This window comes from Phragmites australis, chromosome 1, assembly GCF_958298935.1.
Source record: "Phragmites australis chromosome 1, lpPhrAust1.1, whole genome shotgun sequence".
Taxonomy (NCBI): domain Eukaryota; kingdom Viridiplantae; phylum Streptophyta; class Magnoliopsida; order Poales; family Poaceae; genus Phragmites; species Phragmites australis.
The window spans coordinates 27665769-27690364 of NC_084921.1; the positions used below are offsets into that span (position 1 = coordinate 27665769).

The 24596-nt window shown below is 42.1% G+C and overlaps 2 protein-coding genes across 3 annotated transcripts; one reads left to right on the forward strand and one right to left on the reverse strand.

The window, feature by feature from the left end:
• Positions 1-779: 779 nt before the first annotated feature.
• LOC133913785 (uncharacterized) lies at positions 780-16671 on the forward strand. 2 transcript variants are annotated; one of them, XR_009909092.1, is made up of 16 exons: positions 780-1279; positions 1381-3978; positions 5200-5650; positions 5783-6011; positions 6631-6795; positions 7852-8124; positions 8223-8468; positions 8579-8950; positions 9046-10374; positions 10477-10533; positions 10814-11242; positions 12316-12539; positions 12624-12757; positions 15248-15510; positions 15576-15754; positions 15880-16671. XR_009909092.1 is itself a non-coding variant. In XM_062357054.1 (16 exons), exons 1-16 carry the CDS (start codon positions 913-915, stop codon positions 15991-15993), a joined length of 7419 nt encoding a protein of 2472 aa, XP_062213038.1. In that variant the 5' UTR covers positions 781-912; the 3' UTR covers positions 15994-16671. The 2 variants fall into 2 exon arrangements, 1 of the variants encoding a protein (XP_062213038.1); XM_062357054.1 differs by having other exon boundaries at positions 781-1279; positions 15248-15499.
• Positions 16672-16834: 163 nt separating this feature from the next.
• LOC133913798 (putative protein ABIL2) lies at positions 16835-19557 on the reverse strand. Its single transcript, XM_062357068.1, has 9 exons — positions 19154-19557; positions 18755-18837; positions 18460-18610; positions 18275-18374; positions 18053-18145; positions 17894-17939; positions 17691-17800; positions 17428-17531; positions 16835-17336 (listed from the first exon to the last, which is right to left on the reverse strand). Exons 1-9 carry the CDS (start codon positions 19265-19267, stop codon positions 17163-17165), a joined length of 975 nt encoding a protein of 324 aa, XP_062213052.1. The 5' UTR covers positions 19268-19557; the 3' UTR covers positions 16835-17162.
• Between the last annotated feature and the right edge of the window lie 5039 nt (positions 19558-24596).

Genomic DNA, 24596 nt, shown 5'->3' on the forward strand with positions numbered 1-24596 from the left:
AGGAAGGTGGCGCACGACCGTACCGTGGCTCAGGCTCGAGAGGCTGAGAGGGAACGGAAGCGGGAGAGAGCCCGCCGTGCTAAGGCGGCAGGTCCCGATGCCCTCCGAAAGGGAAAATATCCTAGATGCACGCAGTAGAGAGTACCTAATGTAACCCGACATACTTTTCTTCCCTAAGGCATGTTATGATTAGGATCGGCGCACTAATAAGGTCTTAGTGCGAACCGTACATGTCACCTTTGTTTCCTCATCGTGTCGTCGCAGTTACAGTGTATTGTAATATTTTCACCATATGTTCAATACTATGTTTGTCCTCGTTCGCACCCCATACTCACGTAAAATGCTGCAACTACTAATTACTGATTTTTTCCTCCCGTTATTACATAACCTACTCCAAATTTAATTTCTTAATTTCCTTACACCCCTTCTTTTTTTTCTTCAATTACAAAAATAATACATTTTTATAGGATAAAATGGAAAAAAATTAATTTCACATGAAAAAACCCCTAACGGGCGGTTAGCCCCTCTTGCCGCCCTCTGAGGGGGCGGTTAGGCCTACCGCCCTCTCAGGGGGCGGTTAGCACCCGTACCCGCTCTCTGAGAGGGCAGTGAGCGCCTACTTTTGCAAATCTTTTCGCCGGGAATCTATTTATTTAAATTTAAACTAAAAAAATATAAAAATAAAAAAAACTCTCCGAGCGCAGTCGTGGTGATCGAACAGCAACACAGCCAGCCCAAGCCCAGTTAAACCCATATCACTGCCCAAGCCCACGTCCGCGCACACAGTGTAGCGCTCGGTGCGATAACCGGTTGGCAAAGGGATCGGCCGCGGCAACCGGTGAGGATCCGCAGCTCCAAACCGCCACCACCACCATCGCCGCCGCCGCGGCGCATGCAGCAGCCGGCACGACGATGGGGGAGCTAGACGCGCTGCCGCCGCTGCCGCTCACCCTTGGCCCACCGCATCTGATCCCGCCGGCGCCCACGCGAGACCCTCGGGCCCTCGCCTTCCTCCCCGACCTCGGCGGCCTCCCCTGGGTCGCCTACGCCGCCGGCTCCTTCCTCGTCGTCTCCCACCTCCCATCCCCTCCCCGGGGCGGCAGCGACACCGGCAGCAGCTACGCCGCCGCCGATGACGACTCCCCATTCTTCCGCCAGGTCATCGACCTCCGCGCCCCCGTGTCCGCCGTCGCCTGGTGCGGCCACGGGGGAGGCGAGCTCGCCGCCGCTGCCTCCAACTCCGTCTCTGTCTTCGAACCCGCGCCCGCCTCTTCCCCAGGTCTGCTCCCTCTAGCCCGCTCCTCCAATTCTCATGTCATCGTTAGCTAGTTTAGACGGTCGTTGTGGCACGGCTCAGCCTTGTGATTTTCGAACCTGCAGGTTCGTTTGGTTGGCTCTTGAGATGGTCCATCACCGAGACCTTCGCCATCGCCGCCGTGGCCTGGACAGGCTCCGGCATTGTGGCGGTTGGCGCCGGTGTTTCCATGTGGGTCAGAGCGCAGTCCTCCTGGAAGCTCTCCTGGAGGTTCACACCGCAGGTGCCACAGTCCCTCGTCTCCACTACCCGCTTCACACAGGGCCCTGTTGCGACGGTGGCAGCTGATACTCTTGCCGAGGGCAGCGTGCCTGTTCTCGTATTTCTGAATGATGCCAAAAGGGGGCTGGAGCAAGCAGAGCTCGTGCATCCTCAGCCTGTCTGCATGATCCAGTGGAGACCCTGGTCGTTATGCGTCAGTTGTCGGTCTGAGGTGAGTAGAGAGATCCTCATGACGTGCTGCTTGGACGGGACTGTCCGGCTTTGGAGTGAGGATGATGTGGCCAGGTCGAAGAAGCAGCGTGGTTTGCAAACACCATTCAGCGTTATTGCAGTAATCGAGGTGAACAACATTCTGAATGGAGTCCTTGGAGTTGATATTACTGTGAGATGGTCTATGGAAACTGGCAGTGTCATGTCGAGAGATGAAGAAGGTAGATTTGAGTTATTTTCAGATGATTCGAGGGAGAACCGGCCTGGTAAATGTGAGTGGCTTGCGAGTGTTGGCCCTGGGCCTTGTGTTAACTTTTGGGCTGTCCACTGTCTTGATGATGTATCTCCACCAAGGTATCCGCGGATTACTCTATGGAAACAGGTCAAACTGCAGGGCTGTGGGGAGTCTTCTGTTAACTCAAGCCCCCCAAACTCTATAGAACAGTCAATTTTTGTCGAGGCTGTCATCTCAAGAAGGCTATGTTCTGGCCCACCTACAACATCCTCTTTGCTTCATTTGCTGCCTGACGATTCATTCATTTGGTCAGGCTTATCCACCAGTCTGTCATCGGATACTGGGACCCATGTTTCAAGTGATTCTACTAAAAGCATCTCATGTTGTGTGACTAAAACTGTCAAACAAGATGGGCATAAGGGCAGCATCAGACAGGTGTCTGTCCATCCTTATAGCTGCGAAATAGAGCTAGCTGTTTCCATGGATTCTAGCAGAATGTTATTTTTCTGGTCTCTGTCAACCTTCTCAACTCTCATACCGACATTATATGTGCCTGTGTATCCTTTATGGAAGCTTTTGTCCACATTTGATTTGCGTGCCATTTCTGCAGATGTGCAGTACTCATGTTTGTGTTGGGCGCCTTCTGTTAGTCATGATAATAGATTTTTTGTCCTTGGAGGTGAAAATGGAGCCGATTGTTTCATAGTCAGAATACAGAAAGAAGAGGTTCTTTCATGCCAGAAGATTTTCACAATCCCCTTCCTTGGAGAGATAAATGCAGAAGGACCACCTGACAGCATTCATACCATACCTTTACCTTCTAATTGCAGCGGGTGTTTTATGAACAACAACTTCCTATTAGTATGCATATGGAGGAAGAGCTTCCAAGTTTTCTCATGGAAAGTAGTTTTGCATTCAGAAAATCAATATGATAACGGAAGATGTTTGTGTGGTTTTGCTGCTAGCTCTCTTTCTACCACAAAGCAAGGAAGGCATGTAAGTTGCTTCGAAGGTGAAATGTTTTCAGCAGTTGTTTGTGAAGGTTCTTCGGTCTTTCCTTCTGGCCTGGAGGGAGAATATCCCACATGCATTTCTGTAATGCCGCTGAACAATACTGTATTACCTATACAACAACATGGCCCTTACAGAACTGTTCCAGGTTATCATATTGCTACTGGGTGCTCTGATGGCACTGTGAAACTTTGGAAGATGACTTGTGCAGATAACTCTTTGCAGACTGAGAAAGAGAGACACATCTGGGAGCTAGTAGGCATGTTTGGTGCTCATCGAGGACCAATTACCACAATTTTACTGTCAAGTTGTGGTAGAGTTATTACTGTTGGCAGAGATATTCAGAAGAACAGCACCTCCATTCATATCTGGGAAGCAGTAAAACTTATGGGGGATGGCAGTTTTCTGCTAGAAGATGCACTAATGTCTCAAGACCATATTGTTGGTTTAGATGGGCTGTCTTTAGGTGATGGGCGCTTTCTACTTGCAGTGCATCTACCTAATGAGTTGCGTATATATTCTCACAAGCACCCTTCCTTCCGGAATGTACTACACACTGAGAATTCAAAAGAAGAGGGTCTTTGGAGCTGTATTGCATTATACCACTCTCATCATGACATTGCTGACTTTCTATGGGGGCCAAAGGCAACTATCGTGCTTGTTCATGAAAATCATCTTTCACTCTTCAGTTCATGGCTAGTAACAGGAGCTGATGAGAACATTACCCAGATACACGCTTCTCCTATAGATGTACATGAGGTGTTGCCATGTATTAACAATTTTAATGAAACTACTTTTGGTAAACTCAAGTTACCAGAAAATTGCAGCAACAGTGGGACTACTGGTAGCAATGGTGTCCTGCTAATGGACCAACGTGATAGTCACTGTTCTAATGGTTTATGGAACTTGTTGGATATAGCTGATAAATTGAGTGGACCTCTGGCATCATATCACCCAAGAGCACTTGTCCAGTATCTTTATTCAGGTGTGTAGTATTCTGAATTTATCTCAAATGTTTTTCTCTCTCGATTCTACGTTTATCGTGAGCTTTGTTTATTTGACAGGAATAGACTTCTATTTTTAACTATCTCAAAAACTCTTTCCAATAAAAATAAGTGACATTTTGGGATGTGTGCATTCAAACTTTTTAATTTTAGTTATAGATATCTATGTGAATACTTAGATTGGACATATGAAAATGATAATCTAGATTCGTCTGACAAAGTACTTTCCTATTATTATAAGTTTACTAGGTTGTATACATTTAACAAATTAGAAACTACTAGTCATAGTTATGCTTTTGAGACTGTGTTATTGCCTAAGATGTCATTTATTTGTGACGACAGGGAGTATCGACCAAGATGTTTTTAATGCTACTTTATCTTACAGTTTCAAGATGTTTAAGTTAACTGCAGTTGATTTTTGAGATTTAGGTCTAGCTTTGGCGTGCTATTCTGTGATGCTATGTGGAACCTAGACAAAGTCCTTACCTACGTGGCTTTTAAAAATCGTATCATTTAATAAAACCAACAAGAATAAAATAAAACTGCATATTAAAAGCCACTGCAGTGCCAAACTAAGCCTGATTGTGTTGGTTCAAAAAGCCGGTCCCTGCCACTTTGCCATACACTGACCTCAAGGGAACTGCTGTTTCCTGGAATGTTCAAGTAAGTAAGTTGGATAGGTCATAAATTGGAATAACCAGGACTGGCTGTTTCGTATGGTTTTATGAACCCTCCGATGTACAAATATACTAAGATAGCTTTTACGGTGCATGATAAAATGGCACCATTAAACAACTCTATTAGAGTTTTTGTAACATGTCTTCTAGTGTTTTAGTGCAGATGCAAATTATATTGTGCCAACTGTAGTCTTATAATTTAAGGGTTCAAGTTGAAAAAGGATAAGATATAACACTATGTTAAAGACCTGAAAATTCTCTGATCCTTCCTTGGATTACTTTGCTTTGAACTAAGTCTGGTGTGTGGTTGAGTTGCTTAATACTTCAGTTACAGCCACTTTAACCTACAGCAACGGTTCATTGAAATTCTGTCCTTATGATATACCCTAGTCTTTGAATGGTTTCGTTCCACTAGATTTTTACCGTTGCATAATTTCTTTGCAAAGCCCACAGCATCCTGTGTAATTGTTTGGAAATTAGGTAACTGAATTGAGTCATTGACTCTTGTTTGTTGCTTGTGCATAGGTGAATGGAAACGTGCGAATGCTGCTCTGCAGCATCTTGTTCAATCCATGAAAGCAAGTGAAACATCAAAGGTCATGCCGGAGTGCAGTTCATACCGTAAATCATGCCATAGTATTCCTGAACTTCCTTTGTCCAAATACTTTGCAGCCACAACGTCCAATGACATTTCTAACAAAGGGTTCCTGTGGGGTGAAGATAGAAGTAACACAACCTTTAATTTGCTGGCACCTCCAAATTCATTTCTTTATATGGATGGTAATTTAGGTATCAACACTACCTCTAGTGCATCTAAACAATCAGAGATAACTGAGCTCCTTGATAAGAATTTCAACATGTATGCCATAAGTGACACTGAGAGAACTCAGATACTTGCAATTTCTGATCTTATGGGTGAAATAACTGATCAGAGCCGTTCTTCTCCCTACAAAAGCCTTGATGAAGCAGGAAGAAGGTAAGATAACTCCAAATATTAACATATGTAAATTCATTGGTATTGTATTACTAGAATCCAGAGACTAGTAAGTGTTGAACAGGATTTATGCTACCTAAAGTTACATTAATTGATAATTTTGTTTCTCTCAAGGTTCTGGGTTGCTGTGCAGTTCCAACACCATTACGCTCTTAGGAGATATGGATATTTGTCGAGTACTGAAGGGTGCCATGTTGATTCTGCTTCCATTGCATGGGCCTTCCAATCTGATTGTCAGGATGATCTACTTAATTCAGTGCTTCCTGCAGAACCAACTTGGCCAGAGATGCAAAAGCTTGGCATAGGATTATGGTATACCAATGTGTCCCAGCTAAGGACAAGGGTATGTGAATGCCAACGGTCAGATGCTTCAAAACTATCTATTGTTTTGATATGTTTTTGGTAAAGAGAAAATTATTACAAAATGAATGCTACAATAGAGCATGTCATAGTTTACCTTTTTGCAGTGCAGCCTACAGATTCTAATAACACAATTTGAACTGACACAGAAACATGGATTCTTCTTTTGACCACTCGTGTCCTTCACTATGTGAATGTTTGGATGAGGGGGATTTTCTTACCCCTTGAAAAAAAATTATCCTAAGGATTTGCGTCCAATTCCCCATATCCAAACAGACGCTAATGGTTTTCCTGATTGCCTTTGTTTGAGTTAAATGCTATATTCCAGTAATACCTTTACATTTGAACCCACATGATTTTTTCCAACAAAGCCATTAAATTTGATCTGTCTACTATATGATATCTGATTTTCTAAATTGCTGAGCCATTGTTTTGTACTTTTGTCGTCGTTGTAGTGCATTGTCCAGATTCTAGGAGTTAAGTATTAATGACTCTCTGTTGATCTTTTTCTGCCCTATCTCTGAACGCCATAATGAATGGTTTTTATACTTGCAGTTGTCTGGATAATCACCTGTGCTGATTAGGTATGTCTGAAATTGTAGATGGAAAAGTTGGCAAGGTTGCAATATCTTAAAAGCAAGGACCCCAAGGATTGTACTCTGCTCTATATAGCATTGAACAGAATAAAAGTGTTGGTTGGCCTCTTCAAGGTTAGCAGAGATGAAAAGGATAAACGTCTACATGAGTTTCTCTCCAGGAACTTCCAGGTACCTCAATTTGTAAGTTTTGTAATTTGATTATCTGGCAACTTCAGTTGTGTCGTTGTGCCTAAATATTTCATATACTTGATCATATTATCATTTTGGAAATGTTCATACTTTATATCCTTCAGGATATAACTGGTGCTAGTTCTGGCACCTCATATGAGCTATTTCTATGAGACAATTCATAAATATATCATTATGCTGGCAATACCGTCTTTTTTAAGCCAACTGCAGATGAAACATGACAGAAAGGAATTTCAGATTCTTTTACAAATATACACCTGTTGCCATTTTTGTTAAAAAATATTATCATATGCAATTCATTCATTGACAGGAAAGCTGTGCACCTTGTTCATGTAGTTTAGCGACAGGAGCCTGTCACCATATGGTAGGGCAGCATGGTCCAATCACTAAGCCATTTGACCAAAAGGCATTGCATGAACACCTCTATGAAAACTAAGTGTACTAATCGGTCTCTAATCTTTTGATAAATATTTCCATCCATAGCTCCAACTGATAATCTGATTGAGCTAGTGGATTCCTTATGCCCATGCGGGTAGATCAACACCCTTAAATTTACATAGTTTCTCCTAATGTACCACATTAGACCTGCTGCATCAAGTAGTCATCAACTCATCACAATTATCATTAGGTTAAGGTGAGCATGGACATAAGGAATCCACCTGTCCAGTCCAATTATCAATTGTACCTATGGATGGATAGTATTACTTTGCAAAGGATTAGAGGGAGTAACATAGTTAACTTCACTCGTGTTCATCTAGTGCCTTGTTGCCAAATGATTTGGTGATTGGACATTTTCACCCTCCATTCGGCAACAAGCTCCTTTTGCTGTGTAGTTGGCGATAAGGTTGTCCTGTTGCCAAAATAGATTGGCTAGTGGGTACATTTTATAAATAAATGGCTACATACTATATATTTTAATGAATATCCAAATGTATTATTTGTTAAGCAACACAGGAATTTCATATATGTGAAAATGCTCTGTGTTCTAAACTATATAATTATGTTACACTTATTTATTGGGGTGAATCTATTCAGGAAGAAAGACACAAAGCTGCTGCTCTAAAAAATGCTTATGTACTAATGGGAAGACATCAATGGGAGCTTGCTATAGCTTTTTTCCTGCTTGGTGGTGATACTTCGTCAGCAGTCAATGTTTGTGCTAAGAACCTTCAAGACAAACAGCTTGCTATTGTAATTTGTCGTCTTGTTGAAGGATCTGGAGGGCTCTTGGAGCGTAACCTCATTTCTAATGTCCTGCTTCCAGATGCAGATGAGAAAGGAGACAACTGGCTTTCATGCCTGCTTGAGGTGTGTCATATACATGTGGCCTTTTTCTTTACATTTTTCTATGTTCAGAAATGTAACAAATCCTTCAACTTCTTAACTAAATTTAATCTAATCTTCAGTGGATGTTGGGGAACTATTGTCAGTCTATCAATAGATTATTTGGTTGCCATCCCAAGTTGCTGATTGATGAATCCAAATCCCTTGGTGACCAAAATGCGTTTGCAGACCCAGAAGTGGGTCAGTATTGTGCAATTCTCTCGACAAAAAATAGTTTCAGAAACTGTGTAGGTGAAGCTGTATCTGCAAAATTATCTAAGCTTTCATTTGCAACGGCTGCTTGTGCCTTGACCAAGTGTGGACTACCTGTAAGTTTAACTTGTGCTGACTCAATTTGCTTGTTGGACACTGGGTATCTGGACATTTTGTATCTATTATTTGCATTATTCTAAATCTTGCACTTTTTCCCACTTGTTAGCTTGAAGCACTTGAATGCCTATCTAGTAACTCGAACATAGATGCCAAGGACAGCATCAGCTCACCTGATGGTGGAGATTACAAGATTTTTGATGGAATACTGAGCCCTTTCTCCGCTTCTTCCAATTGGCTATCATCATCTGTCGTTAGTGATGTTGCGTCAGACCTTAAAGTAACTATGGCTTCAAAATATCTATCTCGTCTTCTGAGAAGTCACCCGCTCTATTCACAATACAATGCATCATTATCTAAAGACAAGGTCCTTAATGAGTACAACAGTCATGAAATTGAAGAACTTACACGTGATGCCATGGCAGCAATATTGATATTTGATAAAAGGTTCTCCCTCAAATTTGCTGATATAGCTGAGAAGGTAACGCTAGGAGATAACAGTTTCTTGTACTTTGTTCATTTTTGGTGAGGTTTTTATAATAACTCATCCTAAATTCTGCTCTCTTGTGTTTGCAGATCCTAATCTTTTGTTGCTATGATGGTTTATTGTTTCTCGCGTATGCTTTGTTATGGGGTAGTAGATCACCAGATGTTGGAACTGATAGTCACGTTCTTGAATGTGGCTCTCTCCGTCCAATTGATTATCTGTTTTTGGTTTCATGCAAAGAGAGCTGCAAGTTTCTTAGTCGATATGTTGTCTTCAGCTCCTTCATGTGTTTCGTTCTGAATATGGAGCTCACCAATAGTACTGCATGCACACCTAAAGAGAATCATAAGTACATTCTAGCAGGTTTATCAAACCACCTGAATGCCAGCAGGTTACTTCTGAGACATGACAATGGTGGAAATTATATTCTGGATAATAGGCCAGCTATGCTTACTGTTATGGACCTGCTTGAGTACATTATAGAGTTTTCCTTTTCTTGGTTGTGTTGTGACATAAAGGCATTACTTATCATGACAAATCCAGTCTTAGCTGCTTCTGTCAATGGGGAGTCCTTTCAAGTACTATTAGATCGGTTGATGCAAGCTATACACCACAAAAGTCATGATAAATCATCCGACACGGAATGGGGAACGTCCAGTGGTGCATTGCATAAGAGACATCTAGAAGAAAGTGGTAACTCAGATCTTCCAATTGATGAGAAGTGGCATTTGATAGGCGCTTCTTTGTGGATTCGGTTGACATCCATATTGGAACATTATTTAAGGGAGTTCATTGAAAAAGAGAGAGTCGAGCATGAAGCTGGTGGTAGTGATTCAGAATTCAAGGGTCTTATATCTTCAGTTGCTGCAAAGTCTGTTATGGATTCCATAAATTTTGTGTCATCTTCGTTAGTAAAACTGCATGCGTCATTCTTGAGGAAGAGTTTACCGATGAATTCACATTCTAGTGTGCTCTTCTGGTTAGAGTGTAAGTCGTCTCAGCAATGGTCGGACAGCAATAGTTACGATCAGCTCTCAAGAATTTTGCAGCTTGCAAACACTGAGAATATGGAGGTGTTATTTAATATTTTGTGGGAAATATCTGTTAATCCCGTGGATATTTGTAATGCTTTTGTTAATGAAGGAGTTAATTGCTGTTCCCTGAGCAGCATAAATTTCACTAGATCATGGAAGGATATAAGAGGTTCTGCAGTTGAGTGCGAAAATAATATTACTCAAATTAGTGGAGAACATAAATATAGACTTAGCTCCAAGAACAATGATAAGGGCCAGGGATTGGCTGATAAAGCCTCTGCTAATGGGGAAATCTTTCTTGAAACTAAAAGGAAAGAATTGATCGTACAAAAAGATTTTCAAAGCCCAAGGGAACTTCTAAGGAGAAGTGGGGAGCTTCTTGAGGTATTTACTATCAGCCTATTGACTCTTTAGAGACTCATTTATTATTTAGATTGCACATTGCTTCCTTTCTGGTGCCGCATTTTAACCTTTTCAGTGGTGCAGGCGATATGTCCTAATTCAATCAATGAGAAACAAGTTGCTATTGCTACTAATCGGAAGGTATATATTTTTAATCACTATTTCATAAGAATTTTGAGTTGCATGTCATTGTATCTTGAATGAGCAGCTCTGTACATGGATTGATGAAAAGTATGATTTTGTTTTCTTAATATGTTTAACTTTGTTATATTAAATGTTTTGCTGTCCAAACCTAATTTTAAGAGTTGTTTTGCTAGTGTTACAGCTGTCTCTATTATTTTCGTACAGTGTGGGCTGTTTGTCTCTTAAGTCATAGTAATGCTGCTACTAATTGTACCAACTAAGTTTGGCCACTTTTCAGGGCCTTGTTTTCTTCAACTGGAGTGACAAGCAACATGACAAGAAATCCGCAGAGTATGTCTGGTCTGGATCTGATTGGCCATTAGATGGCTGGGCTGGTTCTGAATCTACACCTAGTCCAACTTTTATTTCATCTAGTGTTGGTCTTGGCAGAAGAAAAGGATCGCATCTTGGTTCAGGTGGAGCAACTATAGGTTTGGGTTCTTTGGCAAAACCTGGAAGAGACCTAACTGGTGGTGGAGCATTTGGAATTCCAGGTTATGCTGGTATTGGGGCCTCTGGGTTTGGGTGGGGTGAACCCGAAGAATTTGAGGATTTCGTCGATCCTCCAGCAACACTTGAGAACATCCATTCAAGAGCACTATCCCACCATCCCTCGCTGCCATTGTTTCTTGTTGGTTCAAGCAATACACATGTGTATCTATGGGAGGTAAACTTTCCGTGACAAAATATTGTGCAAAATTATAATTACTTGCTATTTTCTTCCTAGAGCTTCGTTTGACATTGCATTGGCTTTTCAAAAGCACCTGTTTTTTTATTGATTTGGATGAAGCAATTTGTAAGCATCTTTTTAGGAGCCAGAGCATCAAAATACTAGTTTCGAGAATGATTTCTACTTTGAGACCATAACAAACTTGGGAACGGGTCCATTTTTAGCGTTTAACTATTTTAGTGCCCACTTGAAGTTTTGAACTTTGTACCGATTTGAAACAACACACAAGCTTCCAGTAGAAACAAAAAAAATCACGCAATCGTATAAGCTTCCAATCATTGATGGGTAGTGCCCATCTATTTATTGGCCCAATATGCATTGACTTCTAAGGAATTATCTGTTGGACCAGGCATTGATCCTGTGGTGATTATGTGAACATGTCTAGTGAAACCCTCCACTTAGGTGCTATCATGCTAACTATTTTGATTTGGTACCTGTTATGGGCGCTCACCAAGCGTGCTACTGTAGCACATGAATTTATCGTTAGATTTTATTAGATTCTTAGATGTTAAGTTAGAGATAAGATTAGCTTCCAGGTTGTTAGGGATATGATTTGTTAGCCTTTTATTTATTAGCATGTATCTGTTAGGGACTTCTTAGTTCTCTATATAAAGAGAAGGTCACGTCCTTCGGAGATTAAGCAAGAAAGAAATAAACGAAGTCTCCGTTCCACCGGCTGTTCAGAGCCTCCAGGCTCTCCTGGAGGGCGATTTCACCTCCACCCCGGTCCTCGGACCCTAAATTTCCATCTAATACAGTTACCCAGAGCCTCCCTCTTGGCTTGAATGAGTCCTGCTATCTACACCATATCAGTACCAATTGAATTTCTCAAAATGTGGTGGACCGAACTCTGAAGATTGTCTTTCTGGGGGAGTTCTTTATTTGCTGAGTTAAGCAAAAGGGTTAGCAACTTAGCACGATAGCAGTATAGCACCTATTGAAGGGTTGGCACTATATATGCCCTGTGTTTAAACATTCATTGATGCCTTCTATTCTTTCAAAATTTTCAGTTTGGTAAAGATAGTGCCATGGCTACATACGGCGTTCTGCCTGCTGCTAACATTCCACCTCCTTATGCACTGGCTTCCATATCAGCTGTTCAATTTGATTATTACGGACAGCGGTTTGCCACTGCGGCATTAGATGGTACAGTTTGTACATGGCAAGTTGAGGTGGGTGGAAGAAGCAACGTCCATCCTACAGAGTCATCCGTATGCTTTGATGGCCATGCCTCGTACGTGGACCAAACTCTTGCCATGGAATAGTTACTGCTTGGTACAGATATCAATGTCTTACAGACAGTTCTTATTGATTGCAGGGATGTCGCTTATGTGTCTGCAACTGGATCAGTTGTTTCTGCAGCTGGATATAGTTCGAATGGTGCAAATGTTGTTATCTGGGATACACTGTCTCCACCGGCCACATCTCAAACTTCTATTATGTGTCATGAAGGTATTTCACTGAGCGTGAGCGATGCTTTGCTGTTCTCTGTTTGAATATTTGGAATACTATTCATGATTCATGAATAATAGTGCAAGTAATATGACTAGTAAGGAAGTGAAGAAATGTTTATAAATATCTTAATGAATGACTTATCCACAATTATTAAATGACGTAATCTTTATTTTCTGACAAATTATAAATCTGTAGGAGACTATATTCTGAATTGGACTATCTAAACAAACACACCTTAGGATCTACTCCCTCCAATCCAAAATAAGTGTCGTTTTGGATATTGACACGGTCTTCAAAATACAACTTTGACTACTATTTTTTGCTGTAATATTAATAAAACATAGCAAAAGTATACTATTATAGAAGTACTTTTCAAGACAAATCTACTCGTGTCATTTTCAAATATCCAAACTTAATACATAAAAAATAATTTGTAGTCAAAGTTTGAAACAGTTGACTGCACGCAACCTAAAACAACACTTATTTTGGATATTTTGGATTGGAGGGAGTAGTTACATAGTAGGAGTTACCTTAGTTGCTACTTGCTAATATGCAAACAAGAGATTCACAGTGCAGTTCCAGATCACTGACAACATGGCTGCAATAGAACATGATAAACAATGTTGCAATCTATGAGTTATGACTACCTTGTAACTCTGCTCTTCTGCAGTAGAACCCAAGTTGCTCTTCCATAGTGTGACTAGATCTTGATGCAGTATCCACAATGTTACTTGGACACGCGTATCCGAATTTTTTTTGGCTAGTCGACGCTTATCCACGCGACTTGCGTCCGACACCGTGTGACACCCATCGGACTCTTCTCCGCCGAGTCGCCACCTTCACTTCAGTCGATGGCGAGAAGAGGAGGCGGAGACGGCGAGGGAGAGGAGGTGGAGGGGCGGGGGTGGGGTGGAGGCGAAGGCGAAGGCCGCGGTAGGGGCGAGGGGAAGGTGGCAGTGGGGGAGAGGGGGAGGATGTAGTGGCGGTTGAGGCGAGGGCGAGGGCGAGCAGCGACGACTGGGGCGAGAGCAAGCAACTGCTAGGGCGAGGGCGAGGGTGGGCGGCGATAGCTGGAGCGAGGAGAGGGAGTTGGGACTCGAGAGGGGTTGGAGGAGATGGAGTCAGGAGGGTATGTAAGGCATGAGACGGGTTGGGTGGGCTAGAAATAGCAGCTCACTCATCTAATCCTTTTTTCTTTATTTTCTTTTTTCTTATTAAATGTATGATGCATTTGCTAGTGGATTTACATGAATCATTCCTACGCTCTCCGGTCTCCTGCCCACCACTCCTACGCTCTCCGGTCAACACCGGAGAACTCACTCGTAGAGTCTCGTGACACAAAACGGCAATTTTTTTGTGACCTGAGTACAACATAAGCTCATGTGTATACTTAATATCAGTGTCTTCCTGAGTGCACATGGGCTGTTCTTCAACCTACGTTAGCTATCACATTCTTATCCTCCAGATCATGCAAACATAGGCACTGCAAATTTGTTATCAGGAGCACAAGAATTACTGAAAGGATCTATGCAAAATCCTAAACTGACAAAACCAAGTTAAAGAAAGGGTGCTAAATAGAGGTGTTATGACAGTCACATTTAGGGGCACGTTGAACAGAAAGATAATCAATTATTCAATCTATAATATGCAATTTATTTTACATGAATTTGCTGTAAAAATGTGTAGATACCCAGATTTACCAAATCTGAACCTTTTGTGTTTTCTGCACTAGCCCAGATCAATCTAATACGCATAAAAATACTGCATAATACTAAATAGTCATCAATCGACCTTATGACCAAGTATACATGGGCCACCTGGCCAAATAGTCTTGAAGTTCAACGGTGGAATAATAGACCACAAGGAGCTACACAGTTTGTATGGAGCCTGACTAGGCTTGCGACCTAGAGGTTTTGGAAGGTGACTTTGATGCTGTGGATCCTAGTCATGGTAGTTTTTGCCATATTAGCGGCCATACCATTAGGTTTACCTATGGGGATCCAACTTGAGGATGATTACATCCACATGGTTGACCTCTTTCTTCCTCCTCTCTATTTCTCCATTATCTTTCCTCTTCTCTACATCCTCCTCTTATCTGGATCCCCATCAGCAAAAAATGATGACATAGCAAAGAGCACCGAGTTGGATCCCTGTCAACAAAACCACCTCTAAAACCATTTTAGTGTGTATGTTGTCCCAGTTTTGTAAGTTATGTGGGTAAAATACCCTGTTTTATATTTTAGGGGGTCAAGTGGACTTTTTGCACAATTCAGGGTGTAAATTGGACTTTTGCTTAATTTCAATGATGGCTACAATAACAAAGAGAAATATTTTGAGCTCTTATGCTTTACATTTTAGCTTGTAAAACTTGTAACCGCATGTCAATTGGGACACAGATATTTTCTACTTGGTCCTCGATGACATTACTGTGATGCCCGTTGGTATAGAATATACTATATTTGGCTGACCATGGACTTCATCTTGCAGGAGGAGTATCGTCTCTTTCTGTGTTTGATAGTGATATAGGCTGTGGATCTATCTCACCGCTGGTTGTAACTGGTGGGAAAAGTGGAGATGTAGCTTTGCATGATTTTCGCTTCCTTTCTACTGGAAAGTTCAAGAATCACAGAATTTCCACTGAACATGATGTCAAGGCATCTTCCATGCATGACACCAAATCTGGAACTTCTGGTGGTACCACCAGTGGGATGATCTGGCATATACCAAAGGCTCATCTAGGTAACTCTGAGGTATTTCATTTGTACTCTTCAGTATTAAAGTTGGTTTCTCTCTCTGATCCCTTGTCCATCTACAGGAAGTGTCACCAAGGTATCGACCATCCCAAATACCAGCTTGTTCTTAACTGGAAGCAAAGATGGAGATGTGAAGCTTTGGGATGCTAAAAATTCCCAGCTGGTCTTTCACTGGCCAAAGTTGCATGAACGACACACTTTTTTTCAACCAACTTCCAGGGGCTTTGGCGGTGTTGTTAGGGTATGGAATACTATAAAGAGGATATACAATCTAATGACCTCATTGGTGATTTTTGGTCATGTTACGATAAGAGAAGATAACTATCACATACTTCTCTTTTATTAACTATATCTACATGTTTGCAGGCTGCTGTAACAGACCTCCAGGTGCTGTCTCACGGTTTCATTTCATGTGGGGGTGATGGTTCTGTGAAGCTTGTTCAGGTAAAAGATAATCTTGCTGCAGTACATCAACGTTAGAGCAAGCAAGAGGGAAGGGGGCAACAGGCATGTTAGACAAGGTTATGTTGTGGTGGACGCAATTGGTCATTTGATATCATTCTATTTTGTTTTTATCCGTGAGATGTTTTGCTCCTGTCAAGGAATGCATAGCAAGGATGGAGCTATGATGTAAGAGCAGGGGAAAATTCTAAGCAATTTGATGGGAGTCACTTGTACGTCAAGTTTGTATACAAGCCTTATATGTAGTGGGTTATACTGTCCTTGGTGTTTTTTGTAGGCCATGCTTGTTTGCTCTTCGCACAAGGCAGTGTCGACCACAAATTTCTGAAATTATGTACAGGCAGTTACCTTGTTTTGTTGGCCAAGGTATCAATATTGAAGGATATAAAGTTGTAAACTAGAAGTATGGAGATACCAAAGTACACAATTTTTTTTGTAGTTTTTGTCACATAATACACAATTGTTGGGTACCCAGGCTGATTCATGCGGTACAATGGCAGGGCAAGTGAACCAAATAAAGATTATATCTAGTATGGGAGTATTAGTGTTTGTAGTGGAGTGAAGCACTGGGATTAAGGTCATGAGATATTCAAATCAACTTTGTGTATTTATGTGGCTATCAGTTACCATATGGCGCAACATGTAAGACGTACTTGGTTGAATTATTCTTTAGTTGTACCTGATGTTTCTGTATTACCTGTTTACTGGTGCAACCTACTTTGACTGTTACGGGTCTACAATCGTTCTGTAATTTTCATGCTTTTTTCCTAGATGTTATTGTTTCCTACATATTCTGATCATTTTCTTGGTAAGAGTTCCAGAAGTAACAGTATGACGAATTGATGGTGTCATTACGAATTGAAACAGAGTTGATATAGACTTCTGATCACGAATTCCAGCTGAAGCCCTACTATTTACAGATGGCCTCTGAACGAACCAGAGCTTTTACAAACAAAGCTTCAGACTCATGATCCAGCTCTTACAAAAACAATCAAGTTCGTGTGACATCTCTCTGCAACTTCCCATCTTGAACTTACATTCTTGTACCAACCTTTATGCTACTGCTATACATTGACAATATTTATACCGAGGACATATAACACTTTGAATGAAAACACTGATGTAGGAGTGTGCAGAGATCGTGGGGCCATCTGTCAGAGGGAGCAAAGCAATCTGGTGTTAAGGGCTCAGTAGTCGTCGAAATAACTTGGCAACGGCTCATCTTTTCTGGACCTGCGCCTGCTGAGCAGCGACTTCAGGAACTTCCTGCTCTTCTTTGGAGTCTGCTCACCTTCCTTGGTGTCGTTGCTCCTGTCAGCTCGTGACCTCAGCGGTGCCAAATTCTTGTGCTGTGAGGTGGTCTGCATTTTCATCAACAACAGATGAAAATGTCTCAGTGTTACCTAGCATATCATTTCTTGGACGACTCCGTCCCAAGCTCGTGTGATTTACCTGTACTCTGGCACTTGATGTCTTGAGCAGGGATGCCTTCTTTGAGAGTGATCCAGACCTTGTCAATGGAGTTGTTGAAGGAATTTGCGAATCTGATTGCTTGTCTGCTTTGCAGAAACAGATTAGGTGCCAAATATGAGTTAATTGATCAAGAAATATAACTGTAAGAGCAGATCAGGAGCCTTTTTCTAGTCATCTCCTAGAACTGGAAGGATGATACAATTATTTACCACCTTGAGCTGCTCGAGTGTTGATTATTCTACCTCTGTTAGTGGGTATAGCTGTCTCAGATGGTGGCACAGAACGTGAACGTTGTGCTGGTGATGATGAGCGTGCACGCTGCGAAGATGCACGGGCAATCGATCGCAGCTTGCTGCAAATGACAGATTTCAGATTGGTAACCTGGCTGCAAATGGAGAGACGTGAAAAAAAAATCCTAACTTTTGCTTGTGCATTGAAGACTGACCTGAATGAAGGTTGCTTCTCTTTGATTTTTGGTTGGGCTGCTGCTGCTGCAACAACATATTTCAGGTCAGATGGAAGTTAACATATCTAGTACTACGTGCTCCAATTAATTGAAGAGGTGAAGAATCGTAACTAGATGTTATAAATAATGCATTCTTACCACTGAATACTTGATGCGTCTGTGCAGCCCTGTTCGTGACCTTATTCATCTCCCTGAAGTTGGGCACGGCACTGGGCATTGACTCATCTCCAGCTGCAATTACCAAAGGGATTTGAGGTGTCTCACCCAAAGTCAACTCTCATTCACTTATTTGCATTCAGAATGTGCTGACAAGTGAGACAATAGGAGATACCAAACAACAGGATACCTATAGTTGTTTACCTGGCAAGATGTACCTCTTGTGATACTTAGGGGCAGTGATCACCAAGGATTGCTGTGAAAGGCCTTCCCTGTCCATGAACCCTTGGCTGATTTGAGTTCTCTGAAACCATTCACTTCATTAATTCAAAGAGATGGATGGTGGGATTAGTATAGATTACAATTGTTGATGAGTGGCTAATTAGAACCTGCTGGATGCAGGAGACCCGAAGATTGGCGTAAGAGACCTCATCGAACCTTTGATCGATGAGGCTGGAGACCTTGAAAGATATGGACCCCACGTGATCAACAGTGTTGACAAGGGCCTTCACGGCGTACTCCTTCAGGTTGTTCATCACGCTATGTATATATGCATATAAATCATCAGTAAATTTAAAGTAGCATCAGCTGCAATGTGCGAAAAGCTAACTGCAATTGCATTCTGCTTGCAATTTTTCTTGATGGTCTCGTGCTGGAAAAAGGAGGGATGGGTACAACACATACGCCTGCTTTTCCTCTTCCTGCATGTAGGCAAGTTCAAAGTACTCTGCGGCAGAGTACAGCTGCGACCTAAATGTCTTGAGATCCTGCAATTAGAGATTGCAATGAGTGCTGTTAATGCTCAGTTTCGTGAGTCTTGTTCTAAGTCATTTGCAAGAATCGTAAAGAAATAGAAGCAACTGCTGAACTGAAGCCGAAATACATTGCTTTCTGTACTAATCGCAAAGGAAGCAAGCAAGAAATCTTGTTCTGTTTGCCATGGAAGGACTCAACACCAACCCCACATTCATGCCATGTTTACTCATCTGGGCATTGAGTTCAGTTGTGGAGAAGCGGGAAGGAAAACAAAAGGAGAGGGAGAAGAAGAAGAAGGCAAGAATACAAACGGAAGGATTAACTGACCTTGATGGTGTCAGAGAAGATGAGGGTCTCCTGCATCTGCACCTCCTCCAGAGTGCTGCTCATTCCCGCAACGCCGACGTTTCTGCTCCCAAATGACCCCACTGTTTCCACCATCTTAGCCAACTATCCCTTATGTTGCTTTGTCCCTCTTCCTGCTTCCTCGTGATCACAAAGCCAAATGGAGGGAGAGAAGCATGGAACAAGAACTGAAGAATATTTCGACGATGTTGATGCACAAGAGGAGAGAAGCAATGATGGCGCGGAGTTCAACGTTCCGGGAAGAAGATCATGGGGGAGAAGACCAAAAGTAGGTAGGCATGTCATGAGCACGACAGACATTTAACTAGTACTGAGAACAGTTGTGGTGATGCCCCGGCATGATATCCTGGGCAAACCAAGTTGACAAGAGGTATCTATTACCGAGTGCCGTTTTGGGTTCTTACAGTCAACACATTTAAACTTTAACCATAAACATCTTTATTAATATTTTGATTGAACTTTTAAAAATAGTATAGCTTGATTTGTTTTGAAAAGTAGTTTTATAATATTACAACTTCTTATGGTACGTCAGATGGTCCTGAGTACATAGCTAGTTATACGGTCACTAAGTCTACATGCACCCCACAACTATATATTCTGGCAATCAATTTCCTTGTACAATCATCAGCTCATCAGTTGTTAGGTACAAATTCTGATAGCTACAGCATGGTGAAGTGAAGTTGGTAGGGCTGGGAACTGATTCACAACAGTGTTGTTTAGTTGGTTAAGCAATCAAGATGGATGGATGGGTTACTTTGGCTCAGACCGACGGTGAAGCTGATCAAAAGCGCCAAAGGGTGAGTGAGAATTGCTTGGGATGCTGGACACTTCTTTCCTTCTTTCTTCTCTTTCTATCCCCTGTGCATGGCCATCATTTCTGCCCCATGCATATGTATGGGGCCCTCCTTATGAGTCATCGATCACACCTCGCTTCCATCATAAGCACAAAATCAATATATTCTTATGACATATTTAGTATTTTTATCAGCTGATGACCAGGTTAAATTATAGTACAAATTCTTCATATGGCGCTTTCCTTATAAATATTTAATATTTACGTACCAGCAAGATCCAACAAAAGTAACCATCAGTACTATTTATGAAGAGTTGTACGGAAAACCTTGTTGGGAGCGATGCATCATTACGCATGGAGTTAACAAATGTCTCTTATGTTTGGGACATGATTAGCTTTAAGCAAAGCGAAAAGTGTTTGTGTCGTCTCCTGGTCTAGAAGTTTTATCATTTCCCTTGCTTTTTTTCGTCCTTTTCTTTTCTCTGTCGCAGATAATGTCTCTGTATCATGTGTGCGTGATGGCGTGATGGGTGCGGATCTGCCAATTCAACGGAAAATTGTCGCACATCGCGCCGGATCAGCTGGCTGATAGATGGATAAATTGAGAGATCTGTGTAGTACTTTATTTATATGATATTTTAGTCTTTTCAATAATGTTCAAAATAAATGATATTTTATAATTTTGAGATAACTTTAATCTAAGTTTTTCAGTCTAACTCTCTATTAAGTAATTTTCTTTTTAATACAATTCTTATTTCACGTGCAATTAGTGGTATTACAATAGGGTAAAATGATCATTTTATCTTTTACCTTAATATTTATGCTTAACTTTAAAATATTATCTATTTTGAGATGGAGAAGTATTGGTTGGCGAGTTAAGATCCTTTTGTTGGGGTCGTCAAATGCCAAAACCCCAAGGATCCTAACTGATGGTTGTCTTCAGGATTTCACATTTAATATGTTGGGTTGTTTCATAATTCATAGCTAGTCGCTCCAACGATGCCTAGCTCCTGCCGAGACAGCACGAAATTTTATACAACGATAAAATTACCGACATGTTTACTTCATTACTTGTAACATTTCTTAAGCTACTCTTATACAACGAGCTGATTGTGGAGGGTGTAACTGCGTGTTACAGTCACCAAACCTTTTGTTTTGTCTTGATTTGTGGAGAAAATTGTAATAACATATTGGACTTTAGTGTGTTGTTAGTTAGATCATGTCCAATCTCCACCTCTCCATGCTGACAACCTATGTAGAGCATATGAGATCACATCATAACAAATATGTTAATATGGTATTAAGTTCAGGTCCTAAGAGGGATTTTACAATAGGGTTAGACTTAGGATGTTAAACGTAACTATTCTATTTGTAGAGAGGTATTTGCAAATTTTTCTACTGAAAATCTAGGTACGAAGACTAGACAAATATTGTGAAAACGGAGGTATCTTAAGAGTGTTCCCTCCCAATCTCTAAAAAAGGTGTTCCCTCCCAGTAAACTTTTTTTAAAAAAAAATTATACCAAGAGCTCTGACATTTATTTAAGGAGGAGAGCACCAGTGTTCAAGCCTGAGTGGCTATAATGCTCGACGGCATCCTCTACCAGCCGGGCAAGTGATCGGTCCCCTTCTCAATCAAAGCCATTTTTTTCTTCTCAAGCTAGTTGAATGCGTGTGCATTGTTATAGAAAGGGAAAAAAGAATCATGATCCCGTCAAGCTGTTGCCACCAAGGAACTGCAGTGCAGTTGGCTAAGGTTTCAAGGGAGGAGCCGGCCGATCGGGGTTGAACCTCGGCTCCTGCAAAAGTCTTTAAAGAAGATTGGGTCAAAAAGATCCTTTTAAAAAATAATAAAAAAGCTATTATCACCATGGTTGGTTCTACTACAAAATACCATATATATATAACATCACATCAGTGTCGATTCAACAGTATTCGGCACTGAAGATGTATCAGTACCAGTTATTAAACTCTCGCGCGTGAACAATGACTGATGAGCAAAGAACCGGTACTGATAGTTACCATCAGTATTGGTTCGTGGCTAGAACATGCACTGATATATCAGTGCCAGTTTCAACAACAAACCAACACTGATAGTGATTGTATCAGTGCTGGTTCTAGCTACGAACTGGCACTGAAGATCGCTACTGTCGGAGGATTAACTCCTGTCGCAGGGATCCCGAGAGACCCCTTTTTAGAGATTCGGCCGGGGGTGATCTTGAATAAGTTCGTCGGAGAAATAAATGGGAATAAATGCAACGGCCGGTGGTGGGGGTGTCGACCTAGTGCAAGAAGAAGTAAATGCACCGGAAATTAGACAGGTTCGGGCCGCACGGGGGCGTAATACCCTACTCATGTATGGATGTTATAACTATCCTGAGGAAGTCCCTCGAGGATGTTGCTGGTTACAAGGATGTTGGCCTAACTAAGAGCTTGAGGATCCTCGTTCTTCGGCTGGAACTGTGCTCGACCTTGCTCACAGTGTCTCTCTTTTTTGGTCTTGTTCGTCTTGTTCTTCAGGATGGCTCGATCCTCGCTGTGGTTGGTCTCTCTTTTTTTTCTCTTCTGTATTGCCGACTATTTTAAGTACTCATCGGCCACGACATGCCCTGAACGGAAAGGAGGGGGCTCGAGTTCCGAGACGCCATAAATGGAAATGGCGTCATCATTTCTTCTGGGTGAAGTGACCGGGGGTGGAAAATGCGTCGCACGCCCGGTCGCCCCGTCACCATAAATGCCCTGGCAACGGGCGCCGTGGAGAGGGCCCACCGGGCAGCCGCAGAGCAACCCGGCGTGCTCGCCCTGTCTTGTTCCCCTGCCACAGCAGTGCGGCAGATGGAACGCCTTGATCCTCACGATGTTATCCCGAGACAAGCCGGATGGCACGGGACGGGACCTGTGCAATTAATGACCTCACGCCTCTCTACCAAAACATGGCAGGAACTGATGCTGAGCGCGGCGGGAGCAGTTGGAGGTGTCAGGCCACGCACGCTCATTAAATACGGCCTCAGACCTCTGGCTGGTTGACACCTCATCGGCAGGCCCCTCGGGGGCCTTTCTGGGTTGTCGGGGAACCGAGTGCTCGGGGGCTGCCACGTGCAGCCCACGTGCAGCCCCGAGCACTCTCTCCCGAGTACTCTTGTACGGATCTTCGGGGAATTGAGCGCTCGGGAGCTGCCGCATGCAGCCCCGAGCACTCTCTCCCGGAACTTAGCTCTTTTGATCGTCGGGGGACTAGGGTGCTCGGGGGTGACCGGGCACCTCCCCGAGCACTTTCTTTCCGGTACTCGGATTCCGTGGATCATCGGGGGACTGGGGTGCTCAGGGATTACTGACTGTGGCCCCGAGCACCTTCTCCCGAGGCTTGAGCTTTTCTCATCCTATAGGAGAGATCTCGCGGGGTGGCGCCATATGGCGGATGGCTGGTCTGGCCTCGGGATTTAGGGACCCTTGGTTCCTGATAAACCGACAGCTACTATTACAACTTATCTTAAAAATTCATAACTTTTTCGCATGATGTCAGATAGGGAAAAAATTTATATGAAAATTATAGCTATCGATGAGATCAACAACTTTGTAGAAATTTTATATGAAAATTATAGCTATCGATGAGATCTACAACTTTGTAGTTGAAAACTTTTTAATTTGAGGTCATTTAAATATCCAAATAAATATAATAAAGTTGCAACAGTGGTCGATGATAGCTCATATTAAAAAATTCATAACTATTTCACACGAATTCAGATGGGGAAAAACTTTATATGAAAATTATAGAACTCGACGAGATGTACAACTTTGTAATTGATAACTTTTTTCATTTAAAGTTATTTAGATATCCAAATAGCCATTCAAACATTCAGTCAAAAGATGTCAAAAAAATTTATTGTGTGCTACTATACTCATGAACGAATGATAGCTGAGATGGTTAGAGGGGTCACACGTGCGCACAGGCTATAATGTATTGAGTTTGAGTCTTAGTTGCCACATGTGAGTGAATATCGCGTAACTTGTGAATGTTGGGCGCATTCGGGTGAGCACCTCTGGTCGGGTGCCTCTGTCGCGAATTTTTTTTTAACTATCAGTACTTAGTTGGAGCAACCAACCGATAATGAGGATTTTTACAGTATACTATATTTGCTCCTTAGATATGGACCCATTAAATTTATTCTATTACAGGGATGATGCAAGCGTTCACATAGAAAATATTCGGCCTCCCGTCATGTATTTCGGGAGGGCTTCCAAGTTCCAACGATCTTCCATCTCTAGGAACGAAGCCCAAAGCGAACTACACGGGGCGTTTGGCAATGTAGAGTGTGAACTGACCTACCCTTCAAGGCTTCAACCAAATATGACATGAGTGACGTCAGGCTACCTAGAGGGAGTAACAGTCCCCGATCTTAGCCCATGCATGATGATTACTGTTATGAAATTGCCATAAATCTATGTGTATAGACATTTGCCTAAACATATTTAGTATTAGTAATCGACTCAAAGGGTTTTAGTCTTAGAAGTGCAGATGCGAGGCTGAAAAAAAAAAAGATGTGTCAAATGTTTGAAAACTTCCAAACTTGAGGTTCTTCTTCTTCCGGATCGTACTACTCCGGATAATACG